The sequence below is a fragment of the Ischnura elegans genome, chromosome 4, assembly GCF_921293095.1.
Source record: "Ischnura elegans chromosome 4, ioIscEleg1.1, whole genome shotgun sequence".
Taxonomy (NCBI): Eukaryota; Metazoa; Arthropoda; class Insecta; order Odonata; family Coenagrionidae; genus Ischnura; species Ischnura elegans.
The window spans coordinates 18063521-18090738 of NC_060249.1; the positions used below are offsets into that span (position 1 = coordinate 18063521).

Consider the following 27218-nt stretch of genomic DNA (forward strand, 5'->3'; position numbering starts at 1 on the left):
GTTAATGTATTTAATGGCGCCACTCTCTAGGTCTACTCATTGCATGCTTATATTTTTCTATGTTGCATGGATTGGTTTTAGGAATTACTAGCCGTCGAAGAGTTTTGCCATTTCATGAATGTGCACGAACTTTTTATCATTATTCGTAATATTTTATAGCCGTGTGTTGTGCATGTGGCGGTCCTCCTGCGTACTGCATGATGCTGATTGATCACCCCTGATAAAATCCAAGAGGTGGCTCGCAGGGTATTATGTACATGTAGATTCAAGGTCACCGCTTGACTAAGGTGGCAGTTATTCGCCTCCCCACCACCGCCACTTTCCCTTCCACTCGCGGGAGTCCTGCACATCCAGGGGCCACCAAGTTCTGACCTGACTCGAGATAGTTCCCTAATGGGCCCCGAGGCATTGGAGATCTCAGAGGAGCTCTGAAATCATCGTCTCACTCGCCTCACTCATTTTCGGTGTAGTAGAATATAGAGTAGTAACCAAATTTGCGTAATACGTTCATATTGAAAGAAAGTAAGTGTATATAAAAAATAATATTTTAAGATAATTGGAGGAGGCGACCTGCAGCTGAGGTATGTTACGCCCCGAAGGAAGGTTAGGAATGGTGGAGAGAAACCCGGCGTCGCCGGTAGCTTATCAAACGCACCAAAGAGAACACGGCTGAACGTCCAAACCGACGGACATAGTGCTGCACTTTGATTGACTACCTCGAAGCACTCAATCAGGGATGATGGAGGGTCTCTGAAAATATTTAAAGCCGAAATTTGAACTCGTATCCACTGCATAGGGGGCTAACACTCTCGCCAACAAAACAAAGATATCTACAGTACATTATGTATGTAAAATACTCCGGGTATGACATACACATAAGTGCCCAATACTCAAGCGGAAATCCTGACAAAAGTAACTCTTGTTTCTCTTAATCATGGGCATTTATATTTCAGTTGTTTTGGTCACATTATTTTTTAGCATTACATCAAAGAGGCTACGAATAACTTTCATTTCAAAATAATTGAGACACACGAATATAAGAGCGTTTTTCAAGTGATTTCAAAATACTTATTTCAACGCCAATGGTATCTTTTTAAATTGCGATGATCGTTATTTGAATTTTAAATTTATAACTTTAACTTTGTTTTGCCACAGAATCATTTTTATTAAAACACGACCATGGTTTCGATGATTAACATCATCTTCTGATTCATCTGGATCATCGTCTGGTTCTTACCAAGAAGATGACTTTAACCGTCGCAGCCGTGGTCGTGTTTTAATAAAAATAATTCTGTGGAAAAACAAAGTTTTAGTTATTCATTGAAAATGTTAATCAAATTCCACCAAGTATAGCCGGAGACCACCGACATCGTTATTTGCTTTTTTGCAATAAAAATACTATGCCATAATTTTGATTCCCCTTTTGATCTCGCTAATTCTCGCATCATTAAGAAACTGCAGATCACCAACGCATTCAAGAGTGCTTAAATTTAACATTTTCGGCTGAATTTCATGGAGTGGATAATAAGGTGTCTTGTAAGTATCAGACTCAAAAATAAACGATAGTTTGAGGTATTATGACAGTTTAATATGTAGAAATGCAATTTTAGGATTCATCCATACTATAATACGTTAGTTAATTCCAGTGACTACAGTTTGACTATCATCTACAATATATATCTCCCAGTTACCAAGTCTAAATTTTCCCAACAATACCCATTCTCATTACAGGATCGGACAAGGTAGTGTTCAAGCAAAGTGGTTGTAAAATAATCAGACATAGTCGGTATAATGGACTATAAAAACTTATGTAATATATATTTAAGGCTTATATACAAAATATCTGTACAGAAACCACACAGGGTAGCTGTCAATGGCACTAATAGAAAAGGAACCTCAAGTCACACCTAACAACGGTGCTACGGAGCTTACAGCCACAGCCATTTCATTGCATAATTATTAGGTCCCAAAAAGGTAACGTCATCATTTTTAAAGCTCTCCCAACTTGGTTGGGATTCATTTAACAACCATTAATCACTCTAGACGACGTGTAACGCCTAATAATCACAACTCAATAGCACCAGGTACAATTGGTATGGGGAAAATATTATTTATATATTAAGTATAAGTTAAAAAGGGGCGGGGAGGCATTGCACATACTCCAATGGATATTTCAACTCATTTTGGTATAGGTCCCAATATTTCAAGGCACTTTCAGAGAACGCTTCAGAAGAGTTCAACGCAGGAATACTCCTTGTCCAGGTGGATGTGACTTGCTATCTTCTCCTCGCTAAGGTGTCCCAGCTTCACGAGAATGTTGGAGTCATGCGTGACCCATGAACCCCTCGACAAGCTGTACGACCTCTCCCTGAACGGCGGCGAGGGATCCTGCTTCGTAGTAGAACTCACTTTTCCAGCACTTGGTTCCCCCATCTTGCAGACGTCGCTCTCCGAGCTTGGAGATTTCAACGCGGGGTCGACCCTCGTCTGCACGGATGTGTCGATGAGAGCCACGGGCAATGCGTCACCGCTCAGCCCCAGAGCCGAGCTGACTCCCTTGGTCATCTGAAGGAAGTCGTTGAGGCCGAACTGGGAAGATGCCTGCGCCACCTGAGTGTTCTTGCTCATGGCCAGCTCAGGCAACCACCGCCCGACAGGCTCCTCCAATGCCTTGCCCACTCTCTCGACCACGGGCGCCGTCGCGATAGCCGCCGACGAGGTGTCTTCCTCCGTGCTGGAGACTCCGCAAAGCCGGAAGACCCAGGTGACGACGGTAAAGCAGGCCGCGTTGACGGGGAAGGCGCGAATGATTGTGGAGTTGAGTCCGCGCACGAGAAAGCCTCGGCCTTCCTCCTTGATGCTCTTGCGGAGACAGTCTGCGACGCCCTCGTATCGCCTGACGCCGTCAACACCGTCCGCTTGCAAGCGGGACTTGAGCACGTCGACTGGGTAGGTGAGCACCCAGGAGATGGTACCGGCGATGCCGCCCGCCATGGCCATCTGGAAGGTGGACAGCTCCTTGCTGCCGCTCCAAGTGTTGACGCCGCGCGTCAACATCTCGTAGGAAAGGAAATAAGTACCGCATCCGGGGATCTCGCGGGTAAGCGTCATGCCCAGACCACGGAAGACGCCCCGGCGCCAACCCTCCTTCTTTGCCACCTGCACGGAAATGAAGATGCTATTAGAGTCTGTATCTTTAGTCGTTGCACCTAAATGCTACGAGTTCAGAGGAGAGTACACTTGCGGAAGGAATCTTGCGGAGGAAGGCAACCCTTCCCCTGCGGTCCGTTCAAGGATGAGGAAGGGAAATGGTGCATGGTCGATGGGAAGGCAAACGTCATTGGGGAAAATGTACGCGCCAATTGAATGAAATGCTCTCGGGTCTTCCACCGGGTGAGTTTCTCCTCCCCTTTGAAAATTTCGACCAGCGACTCTTTAGTCATCATCTGGAATACTGCGATGCCATGCGTTTGACTTGTTTGCCTTAAATACGGAGGTCCATGGCACCTGAATCCAGACGGAATGCCTATAAGTTCTTAAGCCCAACGCATGACATCGAAGTACTCCTGATGACGATTAGCAAGTCTATAGTCGAAACTTCGACAGTAATGGGAAACTCATCTAGCGGAAAGCCGGAAAGCGCTTCATTCTCTGGTAGGTTATTGACCTAGTAGTAATATTTAGTGAGGAACCTAAAAAATGAATTTCATTTCCCTCATCAAAATGTCTCTCTGAATTATTCGTATCTGTTGGGTCTAGAAACAGTGAGGTTCTAAGTTGATTTTTAAGTGAAACTCTCGTCCCCCCTAAATTCTATGCCCATTCCCAGGGTGATGGAGTTTAAGTATGAACATGCTGACCTGCACGAGGCAGTCCAAGGGGTTCTTGTAGCGGAGCACGGCGCGTGGGCCGGAAGCGGACGAGGCGATGCCGTAGGGTGAGTTGGTTTGTCCCTGGCCCTGTAGCTGCAGCCTAGTCTTGGCCAACTCCATCGGACTGCAGATGAAGCTCTGCGCGAATCCGGCCGATGCGCCGGCCACGAAGTGTGAGGACACGGCGTCCGGGTTCGGCAGTTTCCGCTGCACGTTGCCGTACACGCCGAACACGATGGCATTCACGAAAGCCACTCCCGCCATGGGAGAACTCATGCCCTTGTATAAACCCGCCACCTGACGAAAGGGAGAGAAAGATACGCGTGATTAAAGGCCACTTCACTTTACCAAAATGCTCATCCCGAAGGTTAGTTTAGATATCTTAATGATGACAACACCGAATAAATTATGCGGGTATCAAAATGACCTGAAATTTTTTTCTTTATCAGGAAAAAAAATTTCAAGAAAGTACCATTTAAGTGATTGTTAAAGAACTTGCAAGTGCTGTAGACACAAAGTAAACTCTTATCTAAGCCATTAATACCTACCTTTTCAGTCCGTAAAATAGTTTTGAAGCAATCATAGGTTCCTTTGTACTGTGGGTTTCTGAAATCTTGTGTTTGAAGCCGTACCTGCAGGGGATAAGATAAAAATATTAATATTTATATTAACGGAGCGCCTATTATATTTTATAATTACTCTCTGATTAACCGATTTTACTAACCGACTCTTAAAGGTTTTTTTTTGCTTCCTTACATTTATTAGAGTTTCAATGATTATTTTATGTAGGTGTTATGATATGGCGATGACTGTCTCTTTTCTAACATATACCCCCATCCGTTACGTGTCCCATCCCGGAACACCTAGCTGTACTCCAAGCAATTAATCAGTGTAATAAATGAATATGAAATATTATGTTTTCAATGTGATATAAATATTACATATTGCAACAATTTTAAGAGCGAGTTTGTGGAAATCGTGAATATAATTACGACCCAAATTACTACATTACACCCGATAAATGATGGCTGAAATAATTATTTTCCTCGATCAATGAATAGTTTAACTCAAATTTTCCCTGCGTGTGAGGTCATCGTGAGATTCAAGCTTCCTCCCTCATTCTTTACAGCCCTTAATACCACAGTTTAATATCCATGTATGTATCATTTGCATCAGGGTCCTGCCATAATCCTTGTTTAAGATTACAAAGAAAGTCTTATTCTTTTCCACCTTGCATCTGAGGTGGGGGGAGGGAGGAAGAAAAAAAGGAAAAAGACCCCGTCGCGATTTTGAGCCCGACAACACCCTTAGGGTAGGGATAGGAGAGGATGAGAGAGGTGAGGAAAACTCTCCATCGTCATCAAGCCTGCGCAAGTAAAAAGTAGCGAAAATAGATTTGAAGTTCCCACAGAAAGGTCAGATAATCCTATCAGGAGTCTAGATAACCCATATGTTTTACAGCCATTCTTCGTCGCTTCAACCTTTGTAAATTTTTTTAACGTTTTAAACATTATTCTTTAGGAATGCATTCCCCAGTTAAAAAACGCAGTTTACAAACATACCATCCATTGTTAAAATATACACAATCATTTCCACACAGTCAAATGTGCATGTGATTACGGTATGACGGAATGTTTATTCAACGGAAGATGCGGTAGGTGAAACAGTCGACCAGCTAGACATTTAATGGAATTATGAAACTTAGAAATTATGTCAATAAATACTCACTTTAATAGTATCCAGAGGATGCCCCACCAATACTCCAGCGCATCCTGAAAGGAAAGTAAAAAAAATCGTCAAGTTATGATTTTTAAAACGAAATAAATACAGTTTAAATGTATTTTTCATCTCCAGTTATCAGATCGGTTTATTTGTTCAAAATAACAATGGATAAGAAACAAAATTAATATTTAAACTTTATTTTGTTTAATAGGGAAGTGCACTAGTGTTTCAAATGCACCAAACACATTTTTAAAATTAGAGTTCAGAATAACATAATGTCGTAAAACCACAGTTTAAATCCTAATAGTGAATACTTTATTCGAGATGACCGTCTGAAATATGGAAAAATTCAAAGGCCGCGAAAACGGGTGTCCATGTTGAATATTGGCCGTGACGTCACAAGGCAGTAGCAGAAGGCAGCTTCTACACCGTATAGTTCTACCACTATTATTGCATAGAAAAATTACAGAATTTGAGGGTATCCGTTTTTTGCTGTCATAAAATATCTTCAGAATATATATGTGGCTGCTTCTCTTTTGAGTAAACGACTTCATCAGTGCGTAATATATTAATATTCATTTACGTGTCAACTTCAGGTTTGGAAAGAGTGGTACGAATAGCATATTGAATCTTTAATAAATGCATGATGGCATTTATTTTTCGCTGGGTATATTTTGACACAATGCCGTTTATCATGCCAAAACTTTTTTTGTAAGAACCGAGTCAAACTAATAAACCTATTTCAGACGTTTGCTGCAAGACTTATTTGTTGCGTGTGTATTCACGCCGGCCGGAACGTTCGCCCTTCGCAACTAGAATCATGGGATGTTAGCCTTATTTCCGAGCTGGCTGGTTGTTGCAATGGTTCGCTGTCCAGGATGGGTTCAAGAAAATATAATCTTGGTTGGGAGAAGGAAAATTCCAACGATTTATAAATGGTATACCAAACTTTGATGTATTTATGGTTACTGAATTTTTGAATAAGGAGGACAGGTTCAACGCTCCATAGAAATGCGAGACGTTAAGGCTAACAAGGTTAGACCGCGTACCTTGCTGCATCTTTTTCAATTAGGGCGTTAGTTAGGCTGTAATTAATTAATTTTCATTCGTTACTTTTTACAAGTTATATATATAAATTCAAAATGTCCACTATTTACCCGATGGGTCGGTTGGGGTAGTGGTAGCGTGCACGATTCTAAGGACAGATTTCACCCGAAGGACGGTGGTTCACGACTGCGTCTTGACATTTTTTTTGTTGTCTTCATTGTGATTATACGGCATCAAGTTTATCATTAATTATAATTGCAGCAATCATTGACATGAGACAATTTTTTTATCATCACTATGGCGTTTAGGTATTTTGGCAGTGTCATTACAAACGCAGAGATACGATGACTACAAGGGTTGGTGTGCGCTAAAATGTTAATTTTTTTCTTTGCTTATACTGACCAACTTCCACATTAAAAATGAAAACCACTCTTGCAAGAGCACATACCATTAAAGGCTCGCGGCAAGCAACAATATGCGTACAGGCATAATTAATAAGAACCCAAAGCGAATATAAAATGCCATATATCTCGAACACTTGTAATTCACATAACTCCAAAGGGAGTTTACTTACTCAGTGCATACCTCAGTACCTACCAGTTTACCTCAGTAGCAGTGCTAAAAGAACCATTCTGAAATATAATTTCAACTAACAAATAGGATGAAATAAAAGTTGATAACCCTGGACCGGGCGCGCTGGCGTATAAAATACGTCAATCTTTGAAAACCAAGGATTTCGACATTGTACGTACATTCTGGGCTATAATGGTCTCGTGTATTCTTACAATGTACTTTGACTGCCTATATTGCGAGTTTTCAAAGTTCGAGGTATTGTAGCTAATTTTTTGGATCGGCAAGATGAACCCGTCACCAGTGGAGTATAAATTACGCCGCGCGACCTGCCGTGTACCTTAATATCTGTATCACCTATAAATGTACTAATTTCAACAAATAAAGATAAACTTTAACAAAAATCGTTTGTTATCATATATGCACATATCATGGGCAAAGTACGCATTTTGCCCGGTCGTGTAAAAAAAACAGTCGCGCCATAATTCTTTAACCAAACTACTTTCAGTTTATAAATTACGTAGGTCTACGCGGAAGATGCTATATTTTGACTCAACACACTTTCTGATGTGACTGAGGTACCTATTAAGTAAATTATTATAATATAAATATGAATTTGATCTTACAATACCTTCAAATGATCTTCAAAACAGAATATCATCGATAGGTAAGAGTCAGGAGCAGCCTTGAACCATTTATTCCGTATAGCTTGTGCTTAAGGCACGGGAATTAATATCTTCTCCAGGCTTTTGCTTCGACGTCGAGATGAAATTTGGAACAAAAAATCATTTATAATTCTATTTTGAATTCATGTTTTCGGTACCTGACGACATTTTTAGGAAGCAAACTCCACCGATTTCCGGAAACTCTCGCCGCGCTAAAGAAGGCGACGGAATTCAGCGATACTCCACTGGTGACTACTGCCTTGTGACGTCACATCTCAATCAAGATGGAGGCACTGTGTTTCAGCGCAACATGAAATTTTCCGACTTTCAAAACGTTTTAAAGTGCATATCCCAGATGCAGAAAATAAAAGTGACTATACTAATGTTTCTTTTTTAGGCTAAACTTTCAAATTCAGCAATAAAAAAAAATTAGTGCACTTCCCTATTATGCTCTCAGATCAGTCAATCAGCAAAAAAAGTAATTGCTGAAGTCATCATTAATCTAAATAAAATAATTTTTCTCGTAAATGTCGAACTGACCTTTATCATTTCAATTGTCATTAAAGTCACTGTTGCTAAATCAGAGTTCAAAAGAAGAGAAACACTTCTATAAACTTTGTGAGGTCACAAACCAAAATATCTCTTCAAACTGTCTTATTTGGTAGAATAGGGAAAGCTGGCTTGCTGGGTAATGTATATTTAGATGATGTGGCCAATTAAGTTGTCCCGTCCTCTACTCGAGGTTTTCAAGAAACTTCTCTTTTCTCCTTATTTTTTTTGGAATTTCCCCATTACTCATATGATATATTCATTCGATAATCATCACTCTTCTATAACACCGCATTGCGAAAGCTTCCAGCCGTGATTTTTCCGCTTCTGTTATCGTCCGTACTTCACTACAATAAATAAGCATGCTCCAAATGTAAGTCCTAATAAAACTAATCATAAATTTCAACGCTTTGTATTATCATCCGTAAGAATACTCCTCAAGCTTAAGGTTTCTTAGTTTCAGGTTGGACTTTGCCTCTACTCACGTGCATCAAACCAACCTTTTTTTTATTTGCGTTATTTTTCAGCATGCATCTAATAATTACGTTTTCCGTAGCGAACAGAATTTTCTTTAAATCTCTCTCTGTCCCTGCAATGACAACTATGTCATTGGCGTCGCAGCATGCGAATTTTATACCATGTGTACTTCTAGCGCTTTCTTTTATTTCACTGACATCTTTCTCAAAGTACTTACACATTGAAAATTACGGAGGGCAATATCCTACGAGACAATGTCACTATTACGAGCTAGTTACCAATAATATGCATAAACACTAAATATTGATAAGCGTTTCGCCCCTAAGTCGTGAAAAGGCCCAGGATATGCAATGAAATTGACAGCACATTTACCGCGATAAGTTGTGCCTACCTGACAATTATCAAGTACGACATTTTAATTAATTCATGCAAGGGAAAGAGCAGTTCATAGTTTATTGAATATCAGGCGCTCACTCTTTGAACCGTGGATTAGCCTCTCATATCATCTTCACTATGGCCTTCAATCGCAAATAAAATCGTTTCCATGGTTTTTAACGAAAATTGAAGCTTTTTTGAAAATATGTCAAGTTAAATTAAGCCTCATTAAGGTGTCGATTGATACTCAAAAAATATCTTTAGTGGTAACATGCATATTTTTTAAATTTTAGCAAATAGATTGAGAAAAGAAAAATCTTAATGGTTTACCGATCAAAGTAAAATATTTTTTTAAAACCTCTCCTTTATTTTTAGCATTTCTACATAATTGTCGCAACAGTTTTGAGTAATAGGAATAAGCTGTATTTCATATTATTCATCAATATTATTTTGCAAAATCTCTATCAGGCAGAGGATAGAAATAAGCAGTATAGTTCAAAGTGTAAAGATTAGCTTGGCCCGGGAACAACTTTCCAAAGTTTCCATGCCGCGCATATTCTGCGTTGATGCACACAGATTAGCAGCGCCTACGCTCGACACTGACTGCGCGTAAATAAAGTCTGACAAATGTTTCATTTAATCCCCTATCACACGATATTTTTTCCACCATTTTCGAGCGAGAGATCCGGTGATTGGTCCAATGCTAGCTGAAAATTACAATTTTACGAGCTTATTTTCCGCGATGGCCTAAGGCAGCGGTTCCCAACCTTTTTTCCTCCCCTACCCAGTAACTACGTCTCCTCGTTTCCGAGGTTTCGGAATCGAACTTTCCGTTGCCGTCTCCGATTCCGTTTCCCTCACTCGGAAGCGCTTTTATGCTGTTCACTAAGCTAAAGCAACTGCATGACGCTTTCAACTGGTTTCGCCTGTGGCTTTAGTTAATTCCTTACTACGTACATAATTATTTATTTCACCTAATATTTAGTGCACATACCGGGACAGTATTGCAAATAACTTCTAGTTTCTTACCAGCTTCTGCAGCACCACTTTCGCGTAAGTGTTGCATAACTTAGCAGCTGGCACATCACTTTCCGATTCCGATAAACGGAAAGTCATATTCCGAGACCCTCCGTCATTTTGGTCGCTCTAGGATGAGTTTTCGTGACGGTAAGTTCGGATAAACCTTCATGGATAGCTATTCCGAAATTATACGGCTTTCCGAGAACCAACCACGAACTATACGTGAGATTTCCTTAGTGGATAGGACTCCAGAAATGGTAAAAGTTACACCACCAAGTCATCGGCCAGTAATCGGAAGACGGGTTCGATCCCGGCTATGCCAAATGATTTCTTCATGGTGAATTTTAACCTTGGTGTATAACATTACATTTCAATCAGTGGTTCAATCCGTTGGTTGGTTTGAATACGAGAAGACAGAGCTCACTCCGGACTAAGGCAGAGGTGAGTGAACTATCAGATTCAAAATTAACGGATTGGAACCCAGTATCTTACTCCAGATCAGTTCGAGCTGTGAGGATTTCGTTGAGGAGGGGATCGTTTTGGTGTTGTGGCAAGAATGGTGGCTTCCAACCCTGTGGGTCAGGATTCAAATACCGGCGGTAGTGGAGAACTTTCGTAGAATGCCCGAACCCTGCTTCTTTGCATTTGGAGGGCACTTTAAGGGCAGCGCTCAGGCCGTCGGATAGGATGCTTAGTCGTTGTCACCTAGGTGGGTTCGATAAGAGCACATATAACGCCGGCACTGGGTTTTTCTCCACACTACCTTCCATACCCATTCCTAATAGCGCAAACGACCTTGGCTGTCGGTTGCCTCCTCCATAATCCAGACCATACCATATTTTGACGAGGTTATGCAAAGACTAGACCACGGATCTGAATACGACACCCTTTGGTTTGTACTAAAGTTTTCTACCCACTGGGCTTCGTCGCCCTTACTTACGCAATATGGAATAACAAATTACCATCTCAAATCATATGATGTGACTGTGGTAAATTTGATGTGTGAGTTGCGGTATCAAAGAGGAAAAGAGACAAATATTAAGAGGCCAAGGTATTTAAACCACGCCATTGTAATATGCTGTTCTGTTACACTTTGATTGTAAATTGACTGGGCAGGATAAGAACTCATACGGGAAGCTGAAATACAAAACTCATCCCGAGTGTAAGCCTTTCAATCGGAGTAAAAATCGAATCAATCAACAGAATTACATCATACTTTTTAAATGCTCTTCCTCGCGTGTGCAAATACTCTATTGAAAAAAATAATAATATTTGGTTGGCACCGCGCTCATCGCCGTGTAATTTTTTTTTCACAAACTGGCAATATAACGAAGTAAATATTCAAGGGTGAAATAAGCTATGACCAAGGGTGAAACCACCCACGAAAAAAAGCATGTGGCTTTGCCGAGATAGGAAGCTGGATATCCCGATTGCCGTTCAGGTACGCTACTTGTTAAGCCAGCGGGTGCTTAAATGACTGGCTATCGAAAGATCTGTATTCGGACTCGGGTAGTGCCAAACAATTAGAACCCTTGGGCGTAATCACGTACAAATTCACTGGTTTTCATTTAGCGCAGTAGGAATACGATTAACAGCGCATCTATGTGAAAATAGCGAATGCGTAAATAGATGAGAGTGGCGTCACACGAGGAAGCACTTGCAGCCTCTTCTTGACCTCTGACTCCTTTCAGTGCTTTCAAGGACTTCCTAGATGTCTCCGTGGCAACCCGCCCTCGTCAGCGACATCCCGTGGCATGTTTTGAAACTCAACTCCTCTGAATGCCCTCTGAATCGGCAAATCCGACGACGTTCAACAGCGACAACCAACCGACGATAACCCACGGGGCAAAGGAACTTAGTTCTCCGACAAAATAGTTCTACTCCTTGGCATTAGGAGACAAGTACGCTCTTTGAAGTAACTTATCACATTAATACGTATCGTTTCACTTTGATGATCTTCATGATGGTTAGCCAGACACAGTCCTTTGCTGCTCCGAATAAAAGACTCACAATTGGGACGAAATTTATATTATAGCTCAGCTGCCCGAATGAGTTCTTATCCTACCATGTCAATAAGCAATCAAATTCTAACAGAACAGTACGTTACAAGTTTGCCTAGCACTAAATTTCACCACATACTGAGAAGAATTGACTCCAAAATAGGAAATTTTGCTGTTGAAATCTTCCGAAATTCTTAAAATTAAATCATTGAACTAAAAATTTAGGCTGGCACCTGAATAAATCTTTTGAAATAATCTACCTTCTGATCTGAATAAATATAATTTCACGCCGCATTTTTGCCGATCGTTAGTCAACCATAGACAAACCAAACGGATGGAGGGCCATCTTTAGATTATTATTTCTGACGCCCATGAAGTGTGCGGAAGACGGATGTGACCTAAATACCGTCGAGACTTTTGACTGATGCACGCGCCACAAGCACATGAGACACCAGAGGCCGAGTTGGAGGGGGGGTCAGAAGGCCCCTCCCACCCGTAATTGCTGGAAAAATTGAAAATATGGTAATTTTTAAGGTGGCTCTCAGATGAAAGTTTTATTTCATCAGCTTCATATGCAATGTTAAAAAACAATTGGCGAATATCTTAAAGTCACCTACTCATGACGCGTTTTTGAAATACCACCCGTTTTAACTTAACTGATAACATGGCCGCCGCGCGCATTCCCGATTGCAACATTTCAATGGAAGCGAGCGATTTTGTCAAGGGGGCTGCATATAGGAGGCCCAATTCCATTCCACAGAAGGCAGATTTCTGCTGCCACTTCGGTTGCATTTTAATCGGCTTTCAAAAATAACCGCAGCGTGATGATGAGTGCAATATGATCTACTTAGTTTCCAATATTTTGCAGTATAGTGTTAGTAATTGCGAAGAAAGGCATTGAAAAATATTTGAATTTGTAGGTCACATCATCATGTATATGAATTTCGGTTAATACCCCTAATTACACCTTATTTCCCCGTGAAATTCGGATCACTTTGTCCTTCAGCGTCGCGACTGGCGACTTTTGTAAACCAATTTACATGCGCGATGGTAGAAAACACAATTAGAGGCGCACTTGATGAACCTCTTTTGTAATATATTCGCGGCTTTTGCCCTCTCTGTATACACTCTTTGTTAGTTAGCCCTACTAAATTTAATATTGTAGTTATAGTTATTGAGTGAGATTAATTATAATTTCCCTGCGAAAAGTATCATCACCGATGGAAGTGATTGGCTGATCGGATCGTAGCGTACCTATATTTGCATATTGTTTCCAACTTAAGAGCGATATTTTGCAGAACCGTATGAAATGTGATATAATTATTAAACTACACGTTTTTATTGGCCAGATATCTTTATTAATCAATCTTTCAGCATGAATACACATTTTGATAGTCCGTCTCAGGAATATATGGACTTTATTAATTACATACTCTTCTAGACAACTGGAAATCGATTTCTCACTCACTGGTAAAAAATATCGTCGCTCAACGTTATTGAGGCTCAACGGTAGTCTCAGATTTTAGTCACTAGTTTCACCTTTACCTCTCTTTTCGTCGAAAACTGCTACAAAGAAAAAGACAGCCTTCACATGAATTAGTCTAGGGGCTACTAGAAACTTAGAGGCTACAGACTAGGCTTAAATTTCTAGATCACTAATTGTAAGAACCAATGGCGGAACGACACGGAGGAAAAGTAAGTGTCATTTGGAACGATAAAATATGTGTTAATAATCAAAAGCTATGCAACTGTTAGCTGTCTCCATCTCCATCCCTCGGAAAGTGAAGTAAAGAAATTTTATTCATTGCTACTCGCGCTTTCCTGCGAAATTTTTTAAACATATAATGGATATTTGCATTTGTACTGTCATGGATGGTCACATCAAAATAGAACATTTTATGGAGGACCTTATTTCTCATAAAACACTGAGTAATGTTCTAATATGATACATGGAGGAATAAAGTCTATATATATTACTTGTTCCAAGGCACGGCACATAAAATAGAGAGGCTCATTTCCAATGAACCACTAAGTGTCACTTTTATTATACAGGCACTGCAGAGAAAATACTTTTTCGCTCCAAAGACAGATACATGAAGGAAGACCAAATTGAAGAGTACGAACTGAAATGAGAGCTCTGTGGTATTTGTGAAACATATTGGCCAAACGGTATGGAAATTCAGAGACCAAATGGAAGATCATATAAGATTCTATTTGTACTTTGAAAGGTCGACCATAAATTTGCAGAAAATTTTTGCTTAACAAACATTTTCGTTATTAATATTACTAAATTTTTCACACTGTTTCTGAAAACGGCTATAAGTTGTAATTTTCAGAAACGAAAACTTGAAAATCTTGCATTGAAAAATATTTTCTGCAATGTCCCTGAAATTATTTCCACCCATTCCACTCCAATAAATCACTTTTTCCCATTTCTGCAATATCTAAACTCGCTCTTGAGGCCTGGTCACACGATACATTTACACGCACTAGTGGATTTCTAAATGTGTGAACGCGTGAATGAACAAGAAAATGCACCACGTTACCACCAAACTTGTGCCAATGCATAAACATAAAATAATCTTCTGTTAAATAAATCCTGATCTCATTTGCTTCGTGCATTCGGACATTTTCCGTTTCCGTCAACAAAAATCGTTCATGCAAACAGACATCAACTCGCACGGGCTAATGTACCGTGCGTGTAACTAGGCCTTTAGGCCGATCTTACTTTGGCTGCTCATACTCAGCAAATAAACTTCGTAATAAGTTACTCTCCAGTTCCCTGTTTTCCCAAACCCAATACTTTCCCTCTCTCTAACGTCACCTCCAAATTCTACTATTTAACTTAATCATACCCTACCATCTCATCAGTCCTTTTTCTACAGCTAGAGAAAGGAATTGGACTGCCGAAACCCGGGCCGATCCACAATAAATAAATTGTGGGGTTAACCGCAGTGATTAATCATGAATATTAAAAACATCTTAAAATTCAAATCTGAAGTGATCTTTATATAGATACAAAAGCGGATGTTGCGTGTCCGTCCGCTATAAATTTCCACACGGCTGCATGGATTGCGAACAAAGTTGGTACGTTGGTGCATCTCATTCTGTTAAACCCCGCAGTGCTATTTTGTGGTCATGTCCAATCAGTCCTTTACGTCATTTTCTCAAAATCGTTTGTTACGTCACGTCATACAACTTCTGCGAATGAACATCCTGCCGGGTAGGCATACCTCTTGACGCGATCATAGGAAAAACATATAAGTCCTTTATAGTCATGAAATCCAGGCTCCAAGTTTCCCACTTCTGTGAATACTATCCTTCCCGAGCAACGCCGGAGGGTCTGCTAGATTTTATAAATTAGAAGGGATATTTTGCCCATCTAGTTGTTTTACCACTCGTCTGTTATGGCCGCTTGCGGGGTAGCATGCAGGTTTAAAGCCCTATTAATCCACAAGCTTGGCATTAGCTACCTTTCATCTTGAAATATGGTTAAGTTAATAACGCAGAGGATTGCGATTGATAATCAGCATTGTACCCCAAAATTCACCCCGATAGGCGTGTGCAGGGCAATGTTGGGACTCAAGTCGATCACGAAAAAGTAGAGATAAGAGGAAATAGACGGATATTTGGCTACCACCTAATTGAGTGAGTCCAACCTAGCATTTATATAACTCCTTAATTGTTCGAATGATAAATACAATTCTTATACCAATCCGTTCGGAAAAATATCTCCATGATCTCATTGCTTATGTAGTACCTGGAAGCATTGCGAGGTTTTAAGGTGACGTTCCCCTTGTCCCTCTTAAAGACTTATATCCCAAAATATCTAGGCCTGGCATGCAGCCTCCTAGTCAAGTTTCTCGTAGCCCATTAGGTGAGGAAGCTTTGAAACGCTATCTGTACGCTGGTAGCAGTTTTTTAAAAGAAATATGCAGCTTTACTTTGTATTTATCAAGTTCAAAATTAAATTTTTCTGTACCGGATCCTATTTTCTGGCCGCGAATTCACGATGCGACCTGACCAGTGAGAAGAAGCACCTATTTTAAACCCACAAACTAACTCGCAATGTGTTTGACAAATCGTAGCTTCTTCATGAGACAAACATTTTTCTTAAATATGTTTCCCAAAATAGTTTGGAAGCTGTGGCAACTCCCGGTATGACGAAAGGTTTAAGAATATTACCTTAATTTTGCTCATTGAAATTCTCCGAGTACATCCTGTGAAGATCGTTGCATCAGCCCTATCAACCATCCAAAAGCTCTAGAAAGGAATCAGGAAGTTGCGGTTTTGAACTGGCCATACGACCGTCCCGAGCGCATGCATATAGCGGATACGTAACGATACGAACCGCTTTTTTATGTGATTTGCAAAGTCCGGCGGCGTGATACTAATGCAATTTGACCACCAGTTTTCACTCCTACTATTACGCACCGCACAATGGGGCCAAATGATCGAGAAGCAAAATCACAAATCACTAGGTAAACATGTTGTCACCCCCCGATTATTTAAACATACTTACATTTATTAAAGTCCGCCACTCGCGGCGCTGACGGGCAAAGCGGTCCGAATTTCAAGGAGAAATCGACTAATCTCTAAACCAAAATTTATCTTCGTGATTGCGTGATCTGTCAAATTTATAACTTTTTAATGGATTCCTCGCAATTAAAAATACTGTAATGCATTTTTGTGGGTCGTTCTGCACTCATCTTCGGGCTGCGGGCATTTTTAGAAAAGGGGACCAAAGTGGCAGAAGAAGTCAACCTTCAATGGGATGGAATGAAGCCTCCTCTGTGCAGCAATAATATAAGTTTTATAACTTCCCAAAACAGAAAAACAACCTTTACTAATAATATTCAGGCTGTATTATGTATAAGAGAAGGTTGACGTAACCTCTAAGAAATATCTATGCTGAGGCTACCATCCCAGAATTTAAAGCTGCTTATTTATTTTTAACGGAACTGTTTAAAAAAACAGTTATAATAATAAATTATTTTTACAATATTTGTACAAGCAACCAAATCGAATACAGTAATATAAAAGAAATGGTTAGCACTTTTATGTGTTAGTAGTCATTCCGTTATCAGTAGGAGTAGATTACTTATTGTATAATTTTTAGTTTTTAAGCCCTCGGGTAGCAATTTACAAACCCTGGGTCGCATTGAAAACTCCCCTGGATAGCAATCGCGTGACTGCATTTCGTCCGGTAGGATGTTGATTCTTGTTGCCCGTTTAGATTCAATTAATCAGTTTTCGAAAATTTAAGGCGATGAGAGAAAAGAGATCGATTTATTGTCAACAGTGTATTTGCACTCACGAGGAATGCTTTTGTAATACCTACCACGATTTTGATTGATCATATAATCATGAATATAAATTTCGCTTAACAGTCGTAATCCCAGCTAATTTCCCCTTGAAACTCCGATCGCTCGAGTCGCCGCCAGTAACGCAAGCGGCGACTTTTTTAAACCGATTTAAATGCAGAGGGGATGACAGCACATATAGTAGCTTGTTATAGAATCCTCAACTGTAATATTCGGGCTTATGATTTTCGCAAAATTTATCGATTGTCTCAAAGGTATTTGAATGGTCCTAAATATTCGTCTCACTGTGCTATGGAGGAGGCGCTATCGTTTCGTATCCCTCTACACCACGTAATGCAAATTAAAACTTTCCATCAATATTCCGCAAATAATTTTATTCACGCGATCGGTTTCAATACATTTTGTCAATACCTGAAGATAACACCAAATATATCGAAACCGGCCGTGTGAATGAAATAGTGTGTGGAAAATTGCAAGTAAGTTTCAATTTAAAACGAATCGGAATTCCATCAGTTTATGCCTGCATCAACACTAAATGCGTTCAGTTCCACATTTCCCTAAGTTGCGGTGATGGTAAAATTTTAAGTCTAAGCTTTCGTCAGGCTAAAAATAATATGTTTTAAAAAATGAAAATTTCAAATCCGAACCTTTGAGAAATTTCCCGCATCTCGCTCCCGACTCCAGCAAACCCAAATCCTTCATTTATGCGCAACCTCCCTGTAACGAGATGTCATCATAATTCCGACAAAAGGGAATCGAACCTTTCCAGCTTTTGGCCAATGGCTCGGCGGGCTAACTCACTGTTGCCCATCATAGCCATATGGCTACATCCTAATATTCTGATCATTTGAGGCTCTTGAAGAAAATCCGCTCTCATTTTTGATATCTAACCGTCGCATATCTAATTACCAACGAAGATATCGTATTGCCAACAAATTTTATTAACAGCGTACAACTCGTGTTTCAATTTATACACAATCATCATCAGGTACTTGATATACGTGTACTACGCTGTTAATAAAATTTGTGCGCCATACGGTATCTTCGTTGATCATTAGACATGTTTTTCCTCGAAATCTCTCCGCAAACATTTGACTCTATTTTGTCACGTATATGTTGTTGAAGCTTGCAATAACCTCTGAGATGTATCCGAGGAACTATCGAAGAACTTTTAGCCTAGCCATAGGCGGGTTAAACATTTTCTTCTACACTATAATGATGCTTAACACAATCGAAAAACTGGTTTTTCCTTCAAGTTTAAATTGGCACATCGATTTCTTGTTTTCGAACTAATTCACAATAACCTATTAGTAGCTTAACTAAATTCCACTTCTATTACTACTGATTAGGTTCAGCCTATATTTTTTGCAGCGTCAAGTAAAGCACTCTCTTATTGGTAGCAAAAATATAAACAGAGAAAAGCTGTCGGTACTCACCTCCCAAGCAACCAGCGGCGAAGTCCAACGCCATGGTGACGTCTTCGAAAAGCAGGTCGTGGCGACAATTTGCGAGCGGCCGTCGTCGGGAAGATCAGTCGAACAATCAGAATTCCGGCAGATGCAGGCACACTTATGAGCTGCACGCGTAGACTCCATGAATAAGCGACCTCTCCACGGCTTTTTGTGATCTGCAGGGTCGGAAGTGAGAAAAGGGGGAAATTAGGAGGAGGCGAAAATATCGAGGGAGGCAGCGGATATAAAACCACGAACAAACACTCTCTGAACGATGTCGGAGAAACCGCAGACGAGTGGAGGGGATAGAAAATCACTGTTTCGTGTTGCTAAGGGTTTACCCGCAACTACACCAGGCGCTAGAATGCATGTGTATAACTACGTGCGAAATCTTAAATCCTAGCATAACCATCCATGTCGGCCAAGTAAAGACCGATGAAGATTACTTAAATTGCGGAAACAACTTACCATGGGATATTGAGTTGGATAAATTTGGTGTAGGTGACCATGGAGGCCACAGAAAATGTCTACGTTTTTTCAATAAAGTTGCTGCTGCAATTTTAAGGTCATGCACTGATGTGAGTAGCCAAAATAAATGATTATGATCGGAGTACGTGTTTCGCAAGTAGTTCCTCGCATGCATTGCGTGGAACCACGTGCGGAATATGAACCCCAAATATAATCATTCGTTTCGGCTACCTTTATCGAAGATCTTTCTTTAAATTGCAACGGCAGAAATATCAGGAGGCGCCGCATACTATTTACCGGGTCAACTACGTTTTTCACATCCAGTCCAATATAATATTTAAAACGTGATAAATGTGTATGGTCAGTTGTAGGTACCTACTCTTTAAATTAGCACTCTTCAACTATTCCAAGCTGATCAAAACAAACTCGTGCGTAATTTTATGGGAGCTCGCAGTAACCACAACAACCGCAGACGCTTGAGCGCACGTTTAGAACCACGTGTGAAATATTATCTCGAAAAAACATTAATTTGGCCTACGAGTACATCGATGAACTTTCTTTACATTGCAGCGTAAACTTATCGTAAAATTATGAGTCGATAATAGTCAAAACTAAGAGAATATGATCCAGGAGGCTGAATAAAACCTTTTCAACTTATTTGCGCTAATTGAGGTATTCACAGAGGAAGAAGAAACTTTTGGAGCTAAAGAAGAATCGTACTCACGAAACCATCACATTTTGTCTTTTTTCGCACATAACAGCGATTTTGAAAAGGTTCCACTCGCTTTACTTTGAAAATTTCAACATGGTGGCATAAGTTTTATGTCAGTCATTCATCACGACAAATATCAATTGCGCATTAGTGATGCGTCTCCTCTTACCTGGTAACCCATAATTACTCAATGTTGCTTCTAAGCAACGTCAAAAATGTATGCATTTTCATTTCTATTCAGGGAAAAATTAGACTGCGAGTTCTTGTGTACTATAAAGTTTAATGGCGAGATATGTAGCTGCCACAATAATAATGATCGAGTAGAAAATTTACACAAATTTTAAAAATGAGTAGTCTTGGAATATAATTTCTCCCAGAATTAGCTCTGGGTTAGGAAGGGTTAATGCACTAGAAGATAAGTAAGATACGTGGAAGGTTGCTGATGGATGCGCGCGCAATGTCAATCCACATATGTATTACTCCGCAGTGGAATTTTTGCCCCTCCAGCTAATTAGACTGCGCTGATTGTCTGCGCACCCTGCACGCGTTCCCCCAACCCATATCCGTCTCATGATCCCTCGGACCATTCGACAGCATCCGGTTGTGCAGCAAAAAAATTAATTCTGCGGTTAGGAGATGTCCATGCATGCAAGTCACCTCAGCAAATAGAGCACGATCGTTCCCGGTTTCCGCCGCAGGAAAAAAGACCCTCCCGTGCCGAAAGCCATGTAAAGAGCCCATAATTCAATGTAAAGTTGGTTTTGTTTTACACGAGATAATTACCGTAAGTATTTCATTTTCGCAACCTAAGCTAAATTTGCAAGGAGATCATGACAGGATCTTTATGCCAGAGTTTAAAGAAAAGGCCACTGAAGAGTATGGTCAGGAATGGAAAAATGGACACTCAGGAAGGAGGACGAGAAAAGACATGAGGCGTTCGAGATGTTGGTGTGGAGAAAAATGGAGATGGTGAAGGGGATGGAAAGGAAGAGGAACGAGGAAGTGCTGGATATGGTGGGTGAGAGGAGGCAGCTTCTAGAGGAAACATGGAGGAAACAGAGGATATCATTGGAGCGAGTACTTAGCGGGGAGGGCATGTTGAAAAACTGTTAGAGGGTAAAATTTTGGGTAAACGAGGGAAAGGTAGGAAAAGAATAGAATTTTTACATAGAATGAAAGAGAGAAGGCCTTATTTCAAATTGAAGAGGGATGTCCATGAGGGTAGGGAAGACTGCCAGAATGCTTCGTGAAGCTCCACGCAAACCTACCTCAATCGGTAGAATACTTTAATGATAGCTTATTTATTTGCGTAATCATCGAAAAAAAAGTCCCGCGTTTTTATCACTCCGCGGTGGAGGATGTAAATTTTATGGCGCGTAACTCTATTGTCATTTCGTGTGATATGAAATTATTTTCTATCAAAAAGCATCACTATACTATTAATAAAATGACAAAGTTTTAAATTAATTTTTTTATAATTCACTAGGTATTAAAAAAATTAGAAAAACTAAATTTCATCGTACCTGGTCAGTCTACCGCCACGAAAAAAAATCCGTCGGCAATAATAAAAGCTTTCTGCCTCGGCAGGTGGCAGTTTAAAAAAATTAATAAATCCAGAATTGACTGAATTGGTTTTTCTGGGATAAATATCCAAAATCGGTCAACTCTTACCGGCGTATTGCTTTTCTAATTTTTTGAAACCAAAAAAAATATTGAAAATTTAAGTTTTAAACTTTGTTATTCCATTACAAATACTTATAAAAAATTAAAAACGCTGGATTTTTCATCAAATGAGATTTCAATTAACGAAAAAGTCACCAAAGCTTCAGATTTCACCACAGAGTTAAAACTAGGGCCTCTTTTCTCGATGATAATGCAAAAATGAATCCGACTAAAATGCTCCCTAAGAAAATGCACGAATGAAGCCTTTATGGAACGACTCTTGACCACCCATATTTATACCCCTTACTACGTACCTTTAAATGGAATAAGAAAAACAAATAAGAACACAATGTCACATACTCACCTCTCAAATTGGCACGGGGCAACGAAAATCACGAAAGAAGTAACTTCCATTTCTCTCGAGTGAAAAGAAAAACAATTGAAACTACTATTCGCGACTATCTCCCGAGCACAACAGAGATAAACTGCATGCGTATGACGATCGGAAAGCGCTGCAGGTCCTCTCAAATTGTCGCAACTCCCACCCTCTTGCTTCCGTCAGAAGACGATAGCCTTCCGAAGAAGGCGACAGCGGCGTTAGTAATATGCCGAGACGGTCTGAAGCACTCACTGATTGGCTCGTCTTTGAACCGGGCCCCTTTTTATTCCAGGCGGTGCAAATCCAGGAGGTCCCGATAAGAGGACTGCTGGAGAGGGACGGATGGGGGGAGGCGACACTTTTTCCAGTCCTCCCTCCTCTTCTGTTTACTTGCCTGTTTGCTTACGCTCTTTTCCCACTCTTGCCACCTTGTTTTTGTTTCCTCTAAGATTCCTACCCCGCTCCCTCCACATAATGCTTCAAACTCATGGAAATCCTTTTCCTCAGCCCACCAAGATAGTGAGCGAGGGCGGAGAGATCTTCGAACTCGCGGATTCCGAAGGAATTTGCTCAGGAATGAAGGAGCTGGAATCGCGGGAAAAAAACCGTCCGTCGGAAAAAAAGGAGGAGCAAAAGGAGAAGAAACACGTGAGGCAAAACGGCCTTCATCAAGCTTCTCCTCCTTATAATTATGTCCTGAAGAACCCTCTCTTACATGTGACAAGTTGAAAAGTCACTCACACCCATGAGTGCATCATAGAAAGTAAAACTTACCTAGGCGGGACTCGAACCCGCGGCCTCGGATTTGGCAAGCGAGGGCCATTTGAACATGTGTAATTTGTCCATAGCGATAGAGGTTACATTTTCAAATGTGTTTTATTGATTGAAATATCCATATGAGCCACGGTGTCCTGATGAATTCGAAAATCCAAATTGGATGATAAAAACGTCGCCATCTTGGTAGCCATTTTGTTTATGGGTCTGAAATTCCAAAATTCAAATTGGCTATAAGAAAATTCGAACTCAGCTGGACCAATTTAGGTACAACATAACTTTTTTCCAAAATATCTCAAGAACTGCCATCATAATATTACCGTTTTCCGATTTCGGTCCTGAACTTCTACCTAAATTAGGTACCCAGTTCCTTTAGTAGAAGCTTGAATTATGTTCCCAGTAAGTGCTCATGTTGATTGGTTTCCAAAAACACCTGCAACGCAGCCATGAGGGCAACGCGAACCATTTATCCCCAATACCCGCGAGGTATAACGTCGAAATGGATACGATATATTATAATCCATCCAAAAAATCAATTACTAGCCTAATTATAATTATTTCTCACGAAATTCGTTTTGCTGTACTGCCAGTAATGCGAGGGGAGAATAATATGAGGCCATCTATTTGCGCGGTAGGTGACAGCACGTTAAGTGACCGTCTGGAGAATCCTATTATTTGAAAATTTGTATCTTCAACCTTGTTGCAGCCTTGATGTAGGCTTGCTAATGCCCGTAAATCAAGCCAGGTGCAAGGTTAGCATTTAAAGTTTGAAAGCTTTCAATTAACTTGCATTTAAATTCCTAAACACTGTTGCAGCCTGCCTAAGCTTACAATTGAATCCTTGAATATATTTGCTTCGAAGGCATATCCATGACCGTAAATAAAACTACCCTCCCAACTTGTCCCTACCAAAAATTGTTCCTTCTAAACTAAAAATGAAAGGTAGACTTTTCGTGTTCCTCCTAATGTGCAAGTAGCGTAAAAGATGCGTTCTGCATGAGGTTTAGAGCTGTAAGGTAAGAGTATACGAAGCATGCATGCACTAAGCTTCCAGCAAATGTGCATAAAGAGTAGACTAATTTGTCTTAAGTGTTTAATAATGGAAAATTAGAAAAAGTACACGAAAAGTACTCATGCATGAACGAGACGTATATTTTTACGTCGTCCCTGGCATAAAATGTATAGAGTAATACTCTAGGTGTACCCAGCGGCGTAGCCAGGATTTTGTATTGGGGGAGGGGTTTATCGAAGATTTCGGGCCCCTTTCCGGGGGGTGGAAAATACCCCAGGGCAAAGAGTGGTCCGGGAGTTCTCCCCCGAGAAAGTTGGGATTTTTGATGCTGAAAACGTGATTTTTAGGACTCAAAAACAGTATGTATGTTATCGCTTTATTTATTGAGGCCATCTCAATCGTTTTTGGCGTCTTTTTTAAAGGGTCAAGGAGGGGGTTGTAACCTGGTAACCCCCACGTGGCTTACAGCTATGAATCTTATATTGTACGCTTTATACTCACTATCTGTACATAAGGAGGGACTTAAACAAAATATAATACAAATACTTAATACTATCGGTAGGGGTAGCAAGAAAAGGCTGAAAGCTCGCAATAAGCTTGAAAATGATACCATAACTTTGTTACAGTACTTATTCCCGTAAACATTCTAATGCCCGTAAATCGATCCCGCTGTAGGAATGTCTAAATATGTTCATTGAAAGGCTGAACGAATGCGATACGCATTCGATTGCATGGCTTTATCGTAGAGCTAAATCATGTTGCAGGTATGCCTCATACTTACTACTTCCGTTGATCGGGCTTTTTGATAGCTTTCAGCAAGCTTATCATCATCATAAACAGAGTAAACAACACACACACAATTTAAGCCTACAAATTTGGTACAATCAAGCTTCAAGATTACCAATAATCTAGTATTAAGCCCTCTTTAACATTATAATCGCTGTCGCTGGTTTACAGACAGTTTTCAACTCTAACCGAGCAGCAATCACATCTTTAGCGTTTAAATATTTTCATTTCTGGATTAAAATAATGAATTACATAATTTTAATCCCGAAATTATTATATTATAGAAATAATTATACGTATGGTAACTCATCAACACAGCATTTCAAATAAAAGATGTTCCTCCAATTATTATTTTTCAAAAGAGTAGATTTCAAGGATTCTATGAAAGCCACACCCTATAAATGGAGATAGATAAAAATTACGTCGCAACTCTTTGTTGTAAAGGGCGGTATACAGTAGTAGGTACTACAGGCATTATAACCATGCAGTAAGATTGCCTTTGGCTTTACCGCAGTTTGCTAGGTACTTTGCAAGGCACAACCCATTTCAAACGTAAATTTGTAAGCATTTGGCCAATTAATTTTAGATTCATCAGCTATGACAGAAAAGAGAATAAAAATTAATGTATATTGTTGTGTATGTTAAGTAATGTATGTTAAGGGAAAAAAATACTACGAATTAATTGAAATATTTGCGGCGAAATTCGTATTTTCTGATTTTTGCTCCGCATGTAAATGTTATCCTCCGCGATACACGATTGAGTTCGCATAAAAATTGAGCAAGGAACTCCCGTATGAGTGGATTCTAATGACCAAACATAACTACGACGGAATATAGCACCGCACTACCCCGAAAGCCATCTAAATAGGCGCGTGGCGGGGGATGTATAAGGACACCAGCAGTAAATAAAACCGAAAAAATAGAAAAACTTCCCTTTGTAGTAGTTTGACTACTGAGTCCCACTTATTATTAATTTAAGTCCTTCATAATTCAGGGAAAAAATAAATCTACTCAGGGCCGGAACTAGGAATTCTGTCCACGGGGAGATATGAGTCTCCCGCCCCCCTTCTCTGATCCCCTCGTTCTCTTCCTCCCTCTCCCACACCACTAAAATACCGCAAGCAAGTTTCTCGAGATGCAATAGTAGAAATTACCCACCGTGTGTTTGCTATTAAAAGATACTATTGATATTAATGTTTAATTATTTATAATTTAATAATAATTTAATAGAAAATTGAAAGAACTTTTTAAATAAACTTTTCCAACTATGCTGCCCGGGGCACGCGCCCCCTCCGCCCCGCCCTAGTCCTGGGCCTGACGATAAATGTCAGAACGGCAAATTATCTCCGTTTTGTCATGGTTTCCTTCGCGTAGTTTCATGTGTCATAACGACAGTTTGGCTGGCAATTCCGTCAGCATCATCATGTCAGATGGCTCATTAAAGGCATAATTTACGCGGTGGAAACCCGGAAAACACGAGAGCATCTACAACTCATCACGATCATTATTTATTCAAATATGTGTATTTCTATTTTATATCAATTTTTATATTTTCTGTAAGATCTTGAAATAATTGAGGTTCCAATATGACTTCGTTTTTGTTACACTGTAAGATATCCTTTCTTCATTTCTCAAGCCCACTGCCTGAAATATATGTCACGTTATTTTTCAATCTCCCCTAACCGCATGCCGTTCGCATGGCGTCGGAGAGAAGAGCCGTAGTAAGAGGAAATAGTGGAGAGTGGGTTCATAAGGGAGACTCGTAGTACACCACGCTGCATCAGGAGACCGCTTTTCGAAGTGGCCCCACATCCGGCGTTATCCAGCTGTCTGCGGCTTCGTCTAACCTTCCTCTCTAAGCTTTCGGCTACGATGAGGTGTCAGGGGGACTGTAAACGGTGGTATCTCTGACTAATGGCAACGTATCCGATTTTGTTAAAGGATATATCGCCGGGGATGAACGAACTAAAACAAATTTGCTCATTATTCATTATTTTTATATTTCCTCATCATATAAATATATCCTCATTTGTAGTTTTTCTCTCACAGATAACACCCATTGATTTGCGGAGAAAAGGTTTCTTGGTTAGTTTCGACCAGTTAGAAATTAAAAAAAATGTAATAACCAAGTCAACATTCTCATGAATACTTTACCCATCCTTTTCCCCAATTCTGGCGTCCGTTTCAAAATATTTCTCTTCCTGCTTTTGTTAACTAGGTTACAATAAAAAGGTAAACACATAATAATTAACCCTTTCTTATGAAAATTACTCATCGAAACCCGGGTCACTTTATGTTAAAAAAATAAGTGGTAAAAGTAAAAATTAACTAACCAATAAACCTTATTATGGAA

At 40.1% G+C, this 27218-nt stretch overlaps 1 protein-coding gene across 2 annotated transcripts in view; it reads right to left on the reverse strand.

Annotated features, from left to right (window-relative positions):
- Positions 1-1789: 1789 nt before the first annotated feature.
- Positions 1790-27218, reverse strand: part of LOC124157109 (mitochondrial basic amino acids transporter-like) — a 30338-nt gene continuing 4909 nt past the window's right edge. Inside the window, exons 1-6 of one of the 2 annotated variants that reach the window (XM_046531604.1) lie at positions 22279-22571; positions 19058-19248; positions 5601-5644; positions 4421-4504; positions 3861-4169; positions 1790-3159 (exon numbers count right to left, since the gene is read on the reverse strand). In XM_046531604.1, coding sequence (XP_046387560.1) covers positions 2227-3159; positions 3861-4169; positions 4421-4504; positions 5601-5644; positions 19058-19091 — 1404 coding nt within the window. In that variant the 5' untranslated portion in view covers positions 19092-19248; positions 22279-22571 and the 3' untranslated portion in view covers positions 1790-2226. Of the gene's footprint in view, positions 3160-3860; positions 4170-4420; positions 4505-5600; positions 5645-19057; positions 19249-22278; positions 22572-27218 lie in introns of those variants that run through there. The other variant, XM_046531603.1, reaches the window with a different exon arrangement.